Source organism: Pipra filicauda, unplaced genomic scaffold (genome assembly GCF_003945595.2).
Source record: "Pipra filicauda isolate LSUMZ 115617 unplaced genomic scaffold, ASM394559v2 scaffold111_size4109106_pilon, whole genome shotgun sequence".
Taxonomy (NCBI): domain Eukaryota; kingdom Metazoa; phylum Chordata; class Aves; order Passeriformes; family Pipridae; genus Pipra; species Pipra filicauda.
The window spans coordinates 156469-171316 of NW_024103563.1; the positions used below are offsets into that span (position 1 = coordinate 156469).

At 42.0% G+C, this 14848-nt stretch overlaps 1 protein-coding gene across 3 annotated transcripts in view; it reads right to left on the reverse strand.

Moving 5' to 3' along the window:
• Positions 1–9015, reverse strand: part of SNCA (synuclein alpha) — a 63919-nt gene extending 54904 nt beyond the window's left edge. Inside the window, exons 1-4 of one of the 3 annotated variants that reach the window (XM_027731769.2) lie at positions 8824–9015; positions 8337–8472; positions 6923–7068; positions 780–821 (exon numbers count right to left, since the gene is read on the reverse strand). In XM_027731769.2, the coding sequence (XP_027587570.1) occupies positions 780–821; positions 6923–7043 (163 nt within the window). In that variant the 5' untranslated portion in view covers positions 7044–7068; positions 8337–8472; positions 8824–9015. Of the gene's footprint in view, positions 1–779; positions 822–6922; positions 7069–8336; positions 8473–8665; positions 8688–8823 lie in introns of those variants that run through there. The other 2 variants (XM_027731771.2, XM_027731770.2) reach the window with 2 other exon arrangements.
• Between the last annotated feature and the right edge of the window lie 5833 nt (positions 9016–14848).

Consider the following 14848-nt stretch of genomic DNA (forward strand, 5'->3'; position numbering starts at 1 on the left):
GTTCTCTTCAGTTTTGTTACTAGAAATACTCTTGACTGACTTTTCAATCGTTTAGATGGGCTGTGATATTAAGTACTGACATTTTTATGTACCATTGTTTATCTTTGGCACTGGCTTATGTGAGCATACGTGAATGATACATTGGCTGTACACTAAGAACAAAAATCCTTTTCTACTACCTTATTTGTTTTCTCATTTCTTTGGGGAAAAACAAATTAATATTCTTGAGCATGCATTTTCTTCACATCTCCAGAAGCCTCATATTCTACAGCAGAAAATTACACATTCTATTCAGTGCACTACGGTCAGCTAAGGCTTTCCTGCACTCTGTAGATATCAAAGACTTCCATTCGTTTTGCCCCTTAAAACAAATTATTTGTTACTGGTTTCAGTTCATACCTAAAACGATTCCTGCAAATCAATTTAAAATGCAAATTTACTCCTTTTTTGGTGCAGAAATGCTATTGTGAACATACATGCCTGGCATTAATTCCAAAGTCTGAAAGTACTCTTGCTACTGAGAGATTAGGTAGTTCTAAAAAACATCTCAAAACACTCATAACTGTGACAAATTCAAATCATTCGATCAAAGCTCTGAAATTTGTTTCTTTCCTATAAGCCATTTCTCTTCAGTCATTCCACCCAACCAGCTCTCTCAATTTTCCTATGTTTTTCTATTTTTTGTAAATTGTAGTGCTCTCAAAAAGAATTTTTAACAGCTAAATGGTTGATTAATCAAATGTAGAGAAGAAGTTGAAATTGAGAGATAATTGTCTTACCTGTTGTGACACCATGAACAACTCCCTCTTTGGTCCTGGAACCTAAAAAAAGAACAGTATTCGGTTGAAAGTGCATATTCTTAAGTACTAGTAAAGACTAGGCAGATGATAAAGAGGGATTAATATATAGATTACATACAGTTGCATACAGTATTTTCTAAGGTTATTAAAAGAAATTAAAGAGGAATTTAATCTAAGGGAAGAGGTAAAACCATCAATAAAGAACAACTGCATGGATATATATTGACTGTGGAAAGGTGAGTAACAGCGGAAACACTTCTGCAGTTTATTTCTTGTACATACTCATTTCCTTGCCATTTTCCTAACAGCCGTATCAAGCCTCTCATGTGAGTTTGCAAACTCACGTGGATGACCCTGCACAGAAACCATGTTAATGTTGACATCCTAAGGAGGCTCTTGCATGCATTTGGAGAAGATCAGAGCCACAGTTCCCAGAAGATTCTTACAATTTCATTTTACAACACTTGGCCAGATCTCAGTTCACAGGGGTTGACAACCATTACTGAACTACAGAAAGACCTAGAGGTTAAAATCATGGGGAGCTGGTAGTGCTAGCCAGATTTAGACATAAATTAATACAAAAGAGAACCTTAAATGGTAGATAGGATTTAAATATGAAAAAGCCACTGAAATCAAACTCAAGGTCTTTTGCATCTGGTGTCCTCGTTGTCACAGGCACATGTGACAGCTCATATATGATTTGCAGGCAGCAACCTGTACTAGAACTTGTACTAGATTGAGTCATAACACAAGACCTGTGAAAGCAATGTAATTGTCATCCTGAAGACCAAACCGATTTTTGGAACAGCTATGTAAAAAAGATCATAACTCTTTACCATGATGCATCAAAGGGAAGAATTGCTTGTGTTTTCAACAGGAGGAGAAACAAATTAGCACATACCACTGTTCAAAATCTACCTCTGTGCCTTTTTCCCTACAAGACCTCTACTTGTCCTTGTCAGGTTTTAGAATTTGGCTACATTTCAGGGATTAGTATCCATCTGTGGACTATGACACTTAACAATGTGCAATTAAGCATTACAATGACAGAGTTTATGGCTTCTAGTTAATCATCTTACTTAGTCTGCCACAGATAGGATGACTTTTCTTTATTAGCAACACAGAATTACCTTATTTGTAATGCAATTTTTTGTCTCTGTCATTCAGTATTTGAGACATTATAATTTATACTTCTGACTTTACACTTCTAACATAGATACAATTTTATCTTAACCCTATAAAAATCATGTACAAACTGATATAAGTAGAAATATACTAGAGGAAAATGTACGAGCAGAAAAATATTAGAAGAAAGAAAATTACTGTTATAATAACACAATTAAACACTGAAATAAAATATAAGTTCATTCATCAACATGTCCTACTGGCTACTAGTGCCAATTTATAGAACTTTAGCCATCTATTCATGACACTATTAGATTGATTACAGCATTGAAATGGCTCTGTTACCCATTAGCAACAGCAAAATAATAATCCAGAACAAATAAAAGGGAAAAAATACCGCATCAAGTAAAATGACATGTTCCTTCAGCTAGCTAATGATGAGGTTAAACAGCTGAGAAGTATTTTCTCCCTTTATTTTAATTTTCTCTTTAAAAAAAAGGTTGTTTTCTCTCACTGAAAATATTTACCATTGAAGAATCATAAATTTCATTAAATGCAAGGTGTTAACGTCTAAAGATTTGGTTTAGGACTTTGGTTCTCAATCTTGTGATACTGTGAGACCTGAAAAAGCAGAGCACTGTGAACGCATGCTGGAATTCAAGCCTATGACGGTTCTACTGACTTCTAGAAAAAGACTAAACACCATTGCAGGCTCACAGTGTCTATTGAAATACCTAATATTAAGCATATGCTTTTAAATGCATTGTCAAACCTGGTCAGTATCTCATTCATCTTGTTGAATTTGCAGTCTGCAAGCCAAGCTATTAAAGACATGGAAACCTGTGAATTATCAAGCACTCGGTTCCCTGAGGCCAGTAAGAGATGGATGGTATGACAGAACTCCCTGAGGACCTCTGCAATGCATACAGTTCCAGAGGGATCTATGTAAGCTGATTCTTACTTTACTTGCCCTGACGTAACACTGCTATAACCACAACTCATAAAGAAATGCTCTGCATTCTCTGTTAGTGGAAGAGAGGCTTTTCTTTAATGAAAACTCAGCTCATAGACCCATACAGAACAGGGATATGTATAGCCAAATCCATTAATTGGCAAACAACCAGCTAGTTGGTGTTCCAGATCTTACAGCATATGTTAGAGCTCAATACTACTTGCCCCACTACTGCACATTTTTGCATGCAAGTAGCTGTTTCTGCCATCCCAGCTACAACAGCATCTAGAAGTACATTAGGAGCTGCCAGAACAGGCCTATAAATAACAACAGCTTAATTCAGTAGGGTGACTTCTGGCTGGCAATGAAGGAAAGCTGGTCGTCCACATTGTATTTGAGAGAAATTAGCTGTCTTTCATTCTGGCATTCCCAAAACATCAATAGTCTTGTTTGTTGTATCCTGCAAAACAAGAGGAATCAGAGTAGGGATAATATAAAGACCAAGAAACCTAACTCTGACCTAAACTACTTAGAAGCAATAGTAGTACATGGTAATGCTTTTTTTCCTAGCTATAGTACACATTTGTGTGAGGCGAGGGAGAAGCCAAAACAGAATTTCTGCCTTTTTGCAAATATAAAAAATACCATAGACTCTCCTCTTCATAATTTATTATCATCACTATCATTATGCCAAAAAGAAGGAGTGTATCAGCAGTTTGGAAATACATTCATTTCTGGACTATTTGAGAGACCAACAGACTATTCACCTTGCTTAATCAGATTTGGCTAAAGACAGGTAGACATAAGCCCAAATTAGGGGAAGGAGCAATTAACATCTAAGGAAAATGGTTGCTTCCAAGTCCTGAAGCCCATTATTCCACCAGACAGATCTTGAGTCCCTCAACTACTCTGCTGGCTTTTCTACCATCAAAGGAAAACAAGAAACCTCATGAAAAGTGTGCAGCAGAGGAATTTGGATGGTCTTGCCAAATAGGTCATGACTGCACTGTTCTACTCTACGGCCATGTGCCAGCACAGGGAGTAGTAAACAACTCATCTGTTAGCAATCCTGCAGCTGATGAATTATCCCTTTGTTGTGCTAGTGTATGACACACCAAAAACGGACTGGAAACTTCCATTTCTGAGCACTGAACATGCACTGAAGAGTCAATTGAGCAAAATCTTCAGCTCACTGGTAGCACACAAAAAGCTCAGTGGACATCTTGAACACTACATCACCAAGAGCATGCAAATGCATCCTTCTTACTCGCAGTTCCTGGTTTCAAAGCAAGTGGGGGTATTGCCACTCACTTCCTCACTGCTTCACACCAACAGCTCTTGAAGGATACAGAGAGACCCAGTTTTAAACTTACAGTAAACGCAAGCAGCACAGGACTGCTGAGCCTCAGTCATCCTTTCTAAACAATGATCAGGCCCTCGTTTAACATCAAGAAAGGTTCTGATGCTGCACTTGTATCAGTCAAGACAGAGCCACCGATTTCAGCTGGCCAATGATGAAGCCCATCAGCAGAGGAATTTGGCAGGAAAGAAACCTCAAAAAACAATACATGAAAGCATAAAAACACATTGTAGACTGTATTGAAAAGTATCTTGAGTACTTAAAAAGAGGATAAAGACAGTGGATTGAGGGAAGAAAAAAGAGACAGGGAAAAAACAGATCCCCAGTTAATCCTTTACCAGGTAGAATTATGTTATGATCTTTCACATAATAGTTAACAGCAGCCTGGACAGGAAGGTCCAGATGTTTTCCATATTTACTTCAATTCCACTCATTCAAGTGAGAGACCATACCATCTAGGGGATCTGGACCAAAGACTTTGCACCTTCTTAATTCTCCAGCAGTAACTGAAGGCTGAATGTTATGAAACTAAAAACCATCAACACGTCCCTCTTAGCCCAGTGCTGTTAGGTTCTTTTTTACAAGATGTCAGGCAGCTTTCACAGTATAATCTGGCTGTGAAACTCAAACCTGAAAACCCAACGATAAAGGGAGGGAGAAATCTTCAGGAGGTCTACCGCATTGTGCTGCTCCTCTCCTCTGCTCTTAAAGGGGTTTCACCACCTTTTGCACTGAAACCATTACCAGCCTACAGAACCAGAGATTATCACACTGGCCTTTGCTAATGCTGCACAGTAGAAGAGCCACCTCTCCTGCGTGCCTGGGAAGTAGACAGAGAAACACCCAGCTCCCAATTTACCCCTGACCCTACGTGATCCTGTTGAAACACCCTGCAGGTATGGACAAGCACAAAACTGTACACGGGGAGACAGTTTCCAACCAAAGGCTTTTTTACCTGCACAACAAAGTGTGCATACAGCTCCTTCCTTCTGAAAAGGAGGCATCTGGCACGAGAACGATCATCCACCATTACTACAGTCACATGCACAAGTCCCTATCATGGCTCAGGGTTCTGCTGTCCTCAGTCATTTATTCTTGAAAAAAATAGCAAGCCTGCCCTCCAAACTTCAACCTCAGCAAAAGCGTCTCTGAAGCCAACAGGAAATCTGTTGCCTTTGGGAGCAGAACTAGGTTCAAATATTATTACGGTTTGGAGAACAGGTCAAACACAAAGATTAATTCAGCACACAATGGAGGTTTCCAATACAAAGAAATCAATGACCCCAGAAGCATGGTCAGCACCACAAGAAAACAAAATAAAAGAAAGCCTGACCCCTGAAAAATGACTCCAACATCAAGCACAATTTACGGTGAGAGAACATCTGTTTTGGTATCTTGAAAATGAGCAGATGCTCATTTTAAAATAGACTCATCTTACAATTAGTGTTCAAAATAATTGCCATCCCTGTTGGCAAGAGCACTGAGCTTTGCTATGGCTCAAAATGAGAGAAGTATATTCCAAATGAGTAGTCCACACTATCTGGAGCAGAAATAATTTCTCACAAATTTGCACTAGCCTGCAAGGGTGGAGGGAATCCTAAAAAGACACTGGAATTGCAGCAATCTCAGTGCTCCCATTGAAAAAAAATGCCTCCGGTTTTCAGCTCTGTTTAACTTCTCTCTGCTATGTGTGCACATCTCTCTTGGCACACACAGCATCCATTACAGAGCTGAACTGCTACAAAATCAGCAAAATAGAAAGGACCTACAGAAAAGGCTATGTTTTCCCCTCCTTTATATTACGCACTAACTTTATTTGATAAATAAGAGAAACAGATCCATAATTACTTTTTTTAAAAATAACCACTTACTCCTATAGTCTTGGCAGGTTATTTTTCTGTGAATTTTTCATGGCAGCATTTGCAAGACAGTCCTCTAAAGCCCAATACTTGCTAAAATAAAGATGGCTATCATGCATAAAAGTACCAATCTAGGATTTGAAAAGAATTTTATCCCTGCCTCTATGCAAGACTTTTGTGTCCTAGAATGACACTTAATAACTGCTTTGCTACCTTGGGGTCTACCTGCCCTACTCCATCAACTGTAGCTGTTCTTCTTGGAGAAGTCATGCAAATGCTAGGAATTTGCAATAGTAAGTACAAAATATGAGGTTAACTTCAAACGATGAGGACATGACACTTTGCCACACAAAACATTACTGTCTACATGCCAATCAGTCAGCCTGTCTAATCCTCAATTCCTGAATTAACCTCTCAAGTGTCTTCTCTTAAAATCCTATTTAAACTCCACGTTCTATAGAATGCTGTCAAATTACCTCCACTTCAGCTTTTATATTTTTTTAAATTTATTTTTACTGTACCAACTTCTTGAATAGTATAACCAGCCAGTGACCTGTACTGCAAGGCACCTCCCATGATACAGCCTCATTCAGTCTGGTGTTACAGATGTGGCTCCACAGAGCAGTGACACATGGCCAGCACGTGACATAAGAACTAACATTAAAGAACTGGAGCTCAGGAGGCACAACTCTCCTCTTGTTTGTTTTGCAGTGGTCTCCTATGAGTGATTAGGGGTTTTTTTTTTCAGAATACTAGGTCTGATGAGGATCCAGCTGTGAATGTCTGTGTACACCAACCAGTATTGTGGTCTCCGCTGCCCACCTACCCACATAGAGGACTCCCTCTTTCGTCTTTCCTGCCGCCTCTGCCACACCCTGCTTGGTTTTTTCTGCTGCTGCTACGACTCCCTCCTTTGCCTTGGAAAGTCCTTTCATGAACACATCCATGGCTGAAGACTTTCTTCACACAGCTCTAGAGAAAAAAAAAAAAAAGACAGTACACTTTCAATAAGATTTTTTAAGTCTTTTATCCCAGAAAGGGGAAAAAAAAATTATTCCAACTGAATGGGAACACAATTACTTAAAAATTGTATTATTTATACGTCTATATTATGTAGCTATAGGAAACAGAGATCCTGTTTCCAGAGAACCCTAAGAGAGGTTGCCAATAATGCAGTACTGGTTGGAAGACGGATTCACTGATGAGTCCCTTCCTTGTCTAACAAGGCATCATTCCTTCCAAAGGATGGTTCTGTTTATGTGCTGATCGCAAGATTTAGCCCTGCATTTAATGATACTCCACCTCTCATTCAGAGAAAAAAAACAACAACTGAAAAAAACACCAGCAACTTAAAAATCCCCAAACAAACAGACCAACCTGCAAAACAAACCACATTAACCAAAATCCCTCCTGAATGACAAATGTTCACTTGTTGTAGGAAATTGCCATTACAACCCAGAAGGACTGGAGCAAATAGAAAATGCTGCTTTTCCAGTTGTTCAGCATTTTGCACACAGTCCACGTCCCTCTTCTGGAAATTGAGCTTTCCTGACTGGGTTCCTTGCATGCATCAGGACCGAGAAAAGATTTTACTAAAAAGCAGAAGGAAGAACGCAGGGTTTTAAAAGCACTGAACTAAAGCCACCAAGTGAGTTCCGTGGCAGCTATGCAGCACAGCGCTACACTGAAACCACTAAAATAGTAATTAAAACCAAAAATTAGTGTCCCTTCAACAAATACATTATCAATATTCCTTTCTCTTCCTCCACCCACACAGACAGAAGTGCTGCCTGTTATCTTTTCTTCTTCGCCAGAGCCTGAGTAGGAGGAATGGATGTCTAGGAAGGCATCTGGGCTGTCGCAGCTTTCTACTAACTCGTGACGAGCGTGTGAAGAAAGGCAGTGTTTGTGCTCCAGCCAAACTGCCTACAGTACCTGTCACCCTGGGGATGGCGAAGGGGGGGTGCTTTATACAGAGAGACGGGGCGGAGGCAGGACCCAGCCCGCGGGACCCTCCGACTCCTCCATCGAGGGTGTCCCCAAACCCGCACCCAGGGCAGCACCGCGACCACAGGTGCGGGGGCACCTGGGGACCGCGGGCGTGCGGCACCGGGTGTGTCACCCAGCACACAGGCACCTGCAGAGGGAGGGAGGGAGGGAGAGAGGAGGGCGCCGTGCCCATACAGATGTGCAAACATACATATACATACATCCATACATACACATAGAGAGGCACCTACCGAGCAGGGCAGGGCGGCGCGACCGTGTGGGCACCCACGGGCTCCCGCGGACACGCCGTCGGCACAAGGCGGCCACGGCGCCCGGCTTCTCCTCCCTCCCCCGCGCCCACACGAGGACGTTCAACAGGAAATTTATCTATATATATATAGAGAGAGAGAGAGACAGACAGACAGATAGAGAGATAGATGGATAGAGAGATAGATGGATAGACGGATGGATAGACAGATGGATATATGGAAGGATGGATGGAAGGATGGATAGGTGGATAGACACAGACAGATAGATAGATATTACATATATAGATATAATTATATCTATATATTCATACCCACATACGCGCATCCCGCACGGCTCCACAGACACAGCTCAGTCCCGGCAGCACCGACGCGCAGCGGAGCCGCTCCCCCCACGCCCGAGCGCCCCCGCGCCCCCGACCCCCCCTCCGCCCCCGGGGCCGGCGGCCGCCCCGCCCTGTCCCGCACTCACCGCCGGGATCCTCCGCCACCGGCGACCGACCCGACCCGTTCCGAGCAGGCGAGGGGCGGCGGGGGGAACGGGCAGGCGGCGGGCGAGGCGCGGAGCGGCCCGAGGGGAGCTACCCCTGCTCAGAACATCCCGAGGCGGGGGGTCGGGCCGGCGCTGCTGGCACCACCCCCGGCAGCAGCCCCGCAGGCGACGAGTGCCGGGGAGAGGCGAGGGCGAGGGGCGGGAGGATGCGCCGCGGGAGAGAGGGAGGAGGAAGGGAGGGGCGGAGGCGCAGAGACACCTACCGCGCTCGCTGCCGGGGTGTGCGCGGAGGAGCTGCGCCCCCCGCCCAACCTCCTACGCCCACCCGCTCACATCCTCCGCGGCGGTGAGGTGAGAGGCGTGATCAGCTGGGAGCACTTGTTCTATCGGCGCGGATCAGGAGAGGATCGAGAGGTAAAAGGCAGACCAGGCGACTTGGACCCCCCTGGGACTCCGGACACCCACCACTCGTTCCAAAGGCTGGGCGACCACATCTTAGAAGTGTAAGGAAGCTGTTGATGGTGACTTCAGTACCCCCCTGTTTCACTTCACCAAAGCCATAGAAAATCTCCCCAAGCATCTAGTTGCTTTTTCATCTACTTCCAGATCTTTGACCCTAAATGACTGCAGTTCAGTGTGACTGTCCTCACAAGATCCATGAGCCTAGCTCATTTTTAAGCATGGGAGGTATTGGTCTTACAAGTGTAATTTGAGCCTATTGTAGACACACAAAAATTTTCATCCCAGATGGAGACCAGTACGGCAAGACTTGACTGACCCCTATACCTCTACTGGCATTCTCTACCACACACTCCATGTCCACTGCCACTCAAATCTTAAACTGATGCATAGAAGTCACCTTCTCCCCAGAAAGGGAAAGCTATCAACAGAATTTAGGCATGAAAAGCCAAGATCAGTAGGAGACAAGGCACTAGAACAGATGGACCTTCAGCTTCAGTACATCAATTCAAATCCTGCAAGACCTACAGAAACAGTTTGGGTTTTACTGCACTCTGAAAGGAGAAACAGAACATGGTATAGAAGAGATACAAGGCTGTGAGCTGCAAAGAGCATCTTTCATCCATCATCCTGTGCAGACTGCTCATGCATCCCTGGTTTTATTTTCATTCTGAACACGAAGTGTAGCGTCTTCCTCTTGTCAGGTTTCTTCATAAGCCTTAATATTTCTGTACCGTTTGATCAACTTTCTTTTGCTTCATTCCACTAGTAGTTTTAATCAACCGAGCATTAAAGAACAGATTTTATTTCTTTGTCTAAGAATGTGCAGAGTAACAATATAAATCATTCCCTCACAATTCTGCTCTCAAGAAAACCTTAAAAAAAATTACGTAAGGTAACTCATCTCGTTCATCCCATGTAGCATATTCATAGTTTGTAGTGCAAGAACTAGGTATGGTACTATTTTCTCCCAATTTGGGGAGAGGAAAACAGGTACAGTTTCAGGCAGTAAATAAAATTTAATCAAAATCATATTCTTTCCACATTTTGTTAACTGGCTTAGCAATTTAGGTATGCAAACTAGCTCACTGAAAGCCATTCCTTCAGTCACTTTCTGCTACCCTGGCCGGTAAACATAGACCCCAAATTAGAATTAAAGTGAATATTGCACTCCTTATGTAAGTATTATCTTCCAGATTTAAAGATGACTTTTGTTTTTCTGGCATGCAAGTGACTGTGAGCATGAAATGTTGCTTTTTATTATGCTGATATAAATCTGGATAGACTTATAGTATTTAATTATATTAGCAATAACAGAGAATCCAGTATGATAAATAACCTCATACATTTATGGCTCTACTTCCAAAACTTTACGAAGAAGAGCTCAGATGTTTGCAACTCCCAGCTTTTCCAAGGATTCTTTTTTTGCCTTATGTTTATCAAAGGCAGGAATTATGTTCCGCTGTTAAACAAAGTAGCAGCCTGTCTGTTGACAAAATCATGCAGCTAGGAACAGAGAGGTAAAGGCAAGAGGGATTCAGTTGCCACAGCAGAAGTAAAGCTTAAAATTTCATCTGTAGTATTCAAAATAGGCAGCTGTTAAATTCTAAATCAGAGGGTTAAGAGGCACAGCAAGGAAAAAAAGTAGGGCACAAATGTTGACACAAGAAATTCTTCATTTTGAAAATGGATGGGACTTAGGTGGAAAACAGAATTAAATATGACACAGAATTGGCATTGTATCCACAAGGCAGTTTCTATTTAAACCACATTGTCTACAACAGCTGGTTGGGGTTTTTTTTGTAGGTTGTCTCTTCAGTACTATTAGTATCACAGTAAGTTCTCCCCTGAAGCCTTTCCTGTCTGAAGAAGGGATAGTAGCAAGCAGATTGCCCACTGATTGCATTTAAAACAAATCTTTATTTAATGACACTGTTTACTTTGCATGAGCATCTAGAGCAAAAATCAATTAATTAGTAATAAAAACTCCCTCAATTCATCTTGCCTTGCAGGCTAACTTATTGGTTTAGTTGCTTGTGATCAAGTACATCTACTTTATTAATATGAAAAGAAGAATTATAGACAATTGAACAATGTTGCAGAATTTACTCTCTCTGGGTTAAAAAATTCAAATATAAAACTATTCATGTGGAAACACTGTAAAAGTGTTCCCCTTGAACACAAGTAAATTGACAGCTTTCTCCTGTTTATTCAAAGAGTGACTCATACAGGCTCCCTGTGTTACTACGGAACTGATAGGTGATGTTACTCAGAAAAAAGATACCTTTGAAAACCTCAAAGCTGCAGTATGAAGGGAAGCTGTCTTAGGAAAGGCTCTTGGTAACAGGTAACACTGATCATTCCACTGGAGAGTCTTTCTACCAATTGCAGATAATCTGAAAATGGTCTTAATTTGAGAAATACATTGATTGTGTGAAACTGCCATTTTTATGCAAACATATTTTAGTCTTTGGATTTTTTACAAAACTGTGGACTACCTCAGAGGCAACTGGGAGTTCAGACCATTTTTCTAGACTCTTGCATCACAACGTTTGCATTTCTATTCCCATTTGGGTCCCTCTTTGGACCATTGCTGTCATTACTGACCATACTGTAACTACCTGTGTGCACAGTCCATTTCTGAAAAATCAAAAACATGCTCAATTTAAAAAAAAAAAAAATGAGGAAAGCCTCATCCTTGCTTATAGGTAAGCCTGAGGTTTAGCAGACTATTATCTTAACACTTAGTGTGCTCCTAAGTGTCATAGTATAACACTCCGGAGCGTACATCGTGGTCCATGATGTTTACTCAACTGAAAGTTAAGGACATGTATTTAAATATTCATGCAATTAAGTCACAACTTACCATTTCAGAGTTAGTTTCCCAGTGAAAACATTCTATTTATTAATTTGAAATTAATATTCATTATTATGCAGAAGTTGCCATTTCCAGTTCATCCCTATTGCAAAGATTTCTGCATATGAACTGTTTTGATAGATTTAACTGGGTGCTGGCTGTTGGCTGGATTATTTGATGTCCACTATCATGCCCTGCAACTATTGCCAAGAGACACAAATAGAACTGCCTTTAGGCATAGAGACTTTCATCTCAGGTCAAAACCAGAGCACAAACAGAACATGGAGAGCACAGACTCACAGAATAGTTTGGGTTGAAAGGGTCCTTAGAGATCAACTAGTGCTCCATGAGCAGACCTAGCTCCAACCTTTACTCTTGTTGCTTCTCCTCTGCTTCTGGTTTACCTGCTTCTATCTGATGTAACATTCTTTCTCAGAAACCTCAGTTCCAGCTCTTGTATTTGACATAGTCAGATCAGACAACTTGTCTAGTCCTTCCTGTTCTCAGCTCGTGTCTGCATGCAGCACAGCATGTACCATCTCATATCTGAAAACTACAGGTCAAGCCTTGTTCAGCTTCAGGCCAGAACATGTCCAGTGCAGGTGGATGCGTCAGAGATCTAACCAAGGAAAAGGTGTGTGGGTGGAAACTGTGGAAGAAGAAGGGCTTCTTCCATAAGTCTTCAGCATCATGGCTGGGCTTCGTGAACGAAGATTTTGGGAGGGCTCTACCCACGTTTTCTACAAGCACGCTGGTGGCTAAAAAGGCCGATATGAGACAGGCACGTCCAGTTGCAAAAAGCACAGCAGAAAGACTCCTTAGGTGGTACATTCTGCAGGGCACGATTATTTCTGCGTTTTCTTTTCTTCTCAAGAGTGATCCTGCGTGCGTTCTCAAAAGTGTCAGCAGCATTATAGATGGTGTGTCTCCAGACCTCCTGATTGGAGGCCAGAGTAGACCAGTTATGTTGATCAATATGGCCAAGGCTGAGATGTTGTTTCAGGGAGTCCTTGTATCTTCTCTTTGGGGCTCCTCTCTTGCGGCAGCCAGTGGCAAGTTCACCATAAAGCGAGACCTTAGGGAGGCGGTGGTCCTTCATCCTGGAGACGTGCCCTGCCCAGCACAGCTGTGTTCTCAGCAACATGGCCTCAATACTTGTGACTGCTGCTTGTTCTAGAACAGATGTATTAGTCACATAATCTGACCAGTGGATGTTTAGGATTGTACAGAGGCAGCGTTGATGGAAGCGTTCTAGGAATTGCAGGTGGTGGCGGTAGATTTCGCCAAATTCCAGGCTAATCTTCAAACTAGGCTTGATAACCATTCCACAGATTCTACAGATACCTCTCTCGTAACACTCTGGCACCAAATTAAAAACAGCATCCTGCAGTCCTCTGAAGAATCCTTAGGGTTCTCCCTCAAGAATAACAAGGACTGGTTCGATGAAAACAATCAAGAGATCCAGGAATTGTTGAGGAAGAAGAGAACCGCCCACCAAGCACACCTTGCACTGCCCTCCTGTCACGTAAGAAAAACAGCCTTTCGCGTTACATGCAGCAAGCTCCAACAGAAACTCCGTGACATCCAGAAGAAGTGGTGGATCAGTCTAGCTGAAAAAACACAATTATGCGCAGACACAGGTGATCACAGAGGATTCTATGAGGCCCTGAAAACAGCATACGGGCCTACATACCAAGCTCAAAGTCCTCTACTCAGCACAGATGGTCAAACGCTTCTGACAGATAAAACTTCCATTCTGAATCGATGGTCTGAACACTTTCAGACCCTTTTCAGTACCAACCGTGTAGTCTCCAAGACTCAGCCATTCAGTCCATCACACAACAACCAGTAAAGTATGAATTGGATACTGCCCCCACTTTAGGAGAAACCCTTAAGGTCATACAGCAGGTGAAAATCGGCAAGACAGCTGGGGTTGATGGAATTCCACCTGAAGTCTGGAAACATGGGGGCCAAGCACTCCATGCTAAATTTCACGAGTTTGTGGTGCACTGTTGGGAACTAGGCGAACTACCATCAGACCTTTGAGATGCAGTCATCATCACCCTATATAAGAAGAAAGGAATTGAATCAGACTGTTCAAATTACTGTGGAATTACTCTACTGTCCATTGCTGGCAAAATCCTGGCAAGAATACTCCATAAGTCTTAACATTTGAACAAATTAGGCTGGAACTGAAAACATATCTATAATAATGTGTATCTCAACTGAGGTTGCTTAACATCAAATTCCTTCTTTCAAACATGAACAATAAAAACATTCTCATAAGAAAAGTTCACCACAATATTTTAGCATAGGTAAAGCAGATTTTCTCCTCGAAATCTGTTCAGGCATAGCTCAGACATTTGGGGTGGTTTAGTGTATGTATATGTATATGTTCCTACTATGTCTCTGCCCATGGCAATAGGATTGGACCTAGATGATCTTTAAGGTCTCTTTCCACACAAACCATTCTATGATTCTATGTATTTGCATAGACATATGTGAGAGAATATTTACGAGGTGTATATATATAAAAATGTTTTAATTGATACAGACATATATGCCGAAGTACCGTATTGGAGGTATGTACACACACATGTACATATACATATATATATATTTAAGGAAGATTGATGTATGTCTCTCATTTGGTAGATATCAGCTCAGTTACACTAATCTTGGCATTAA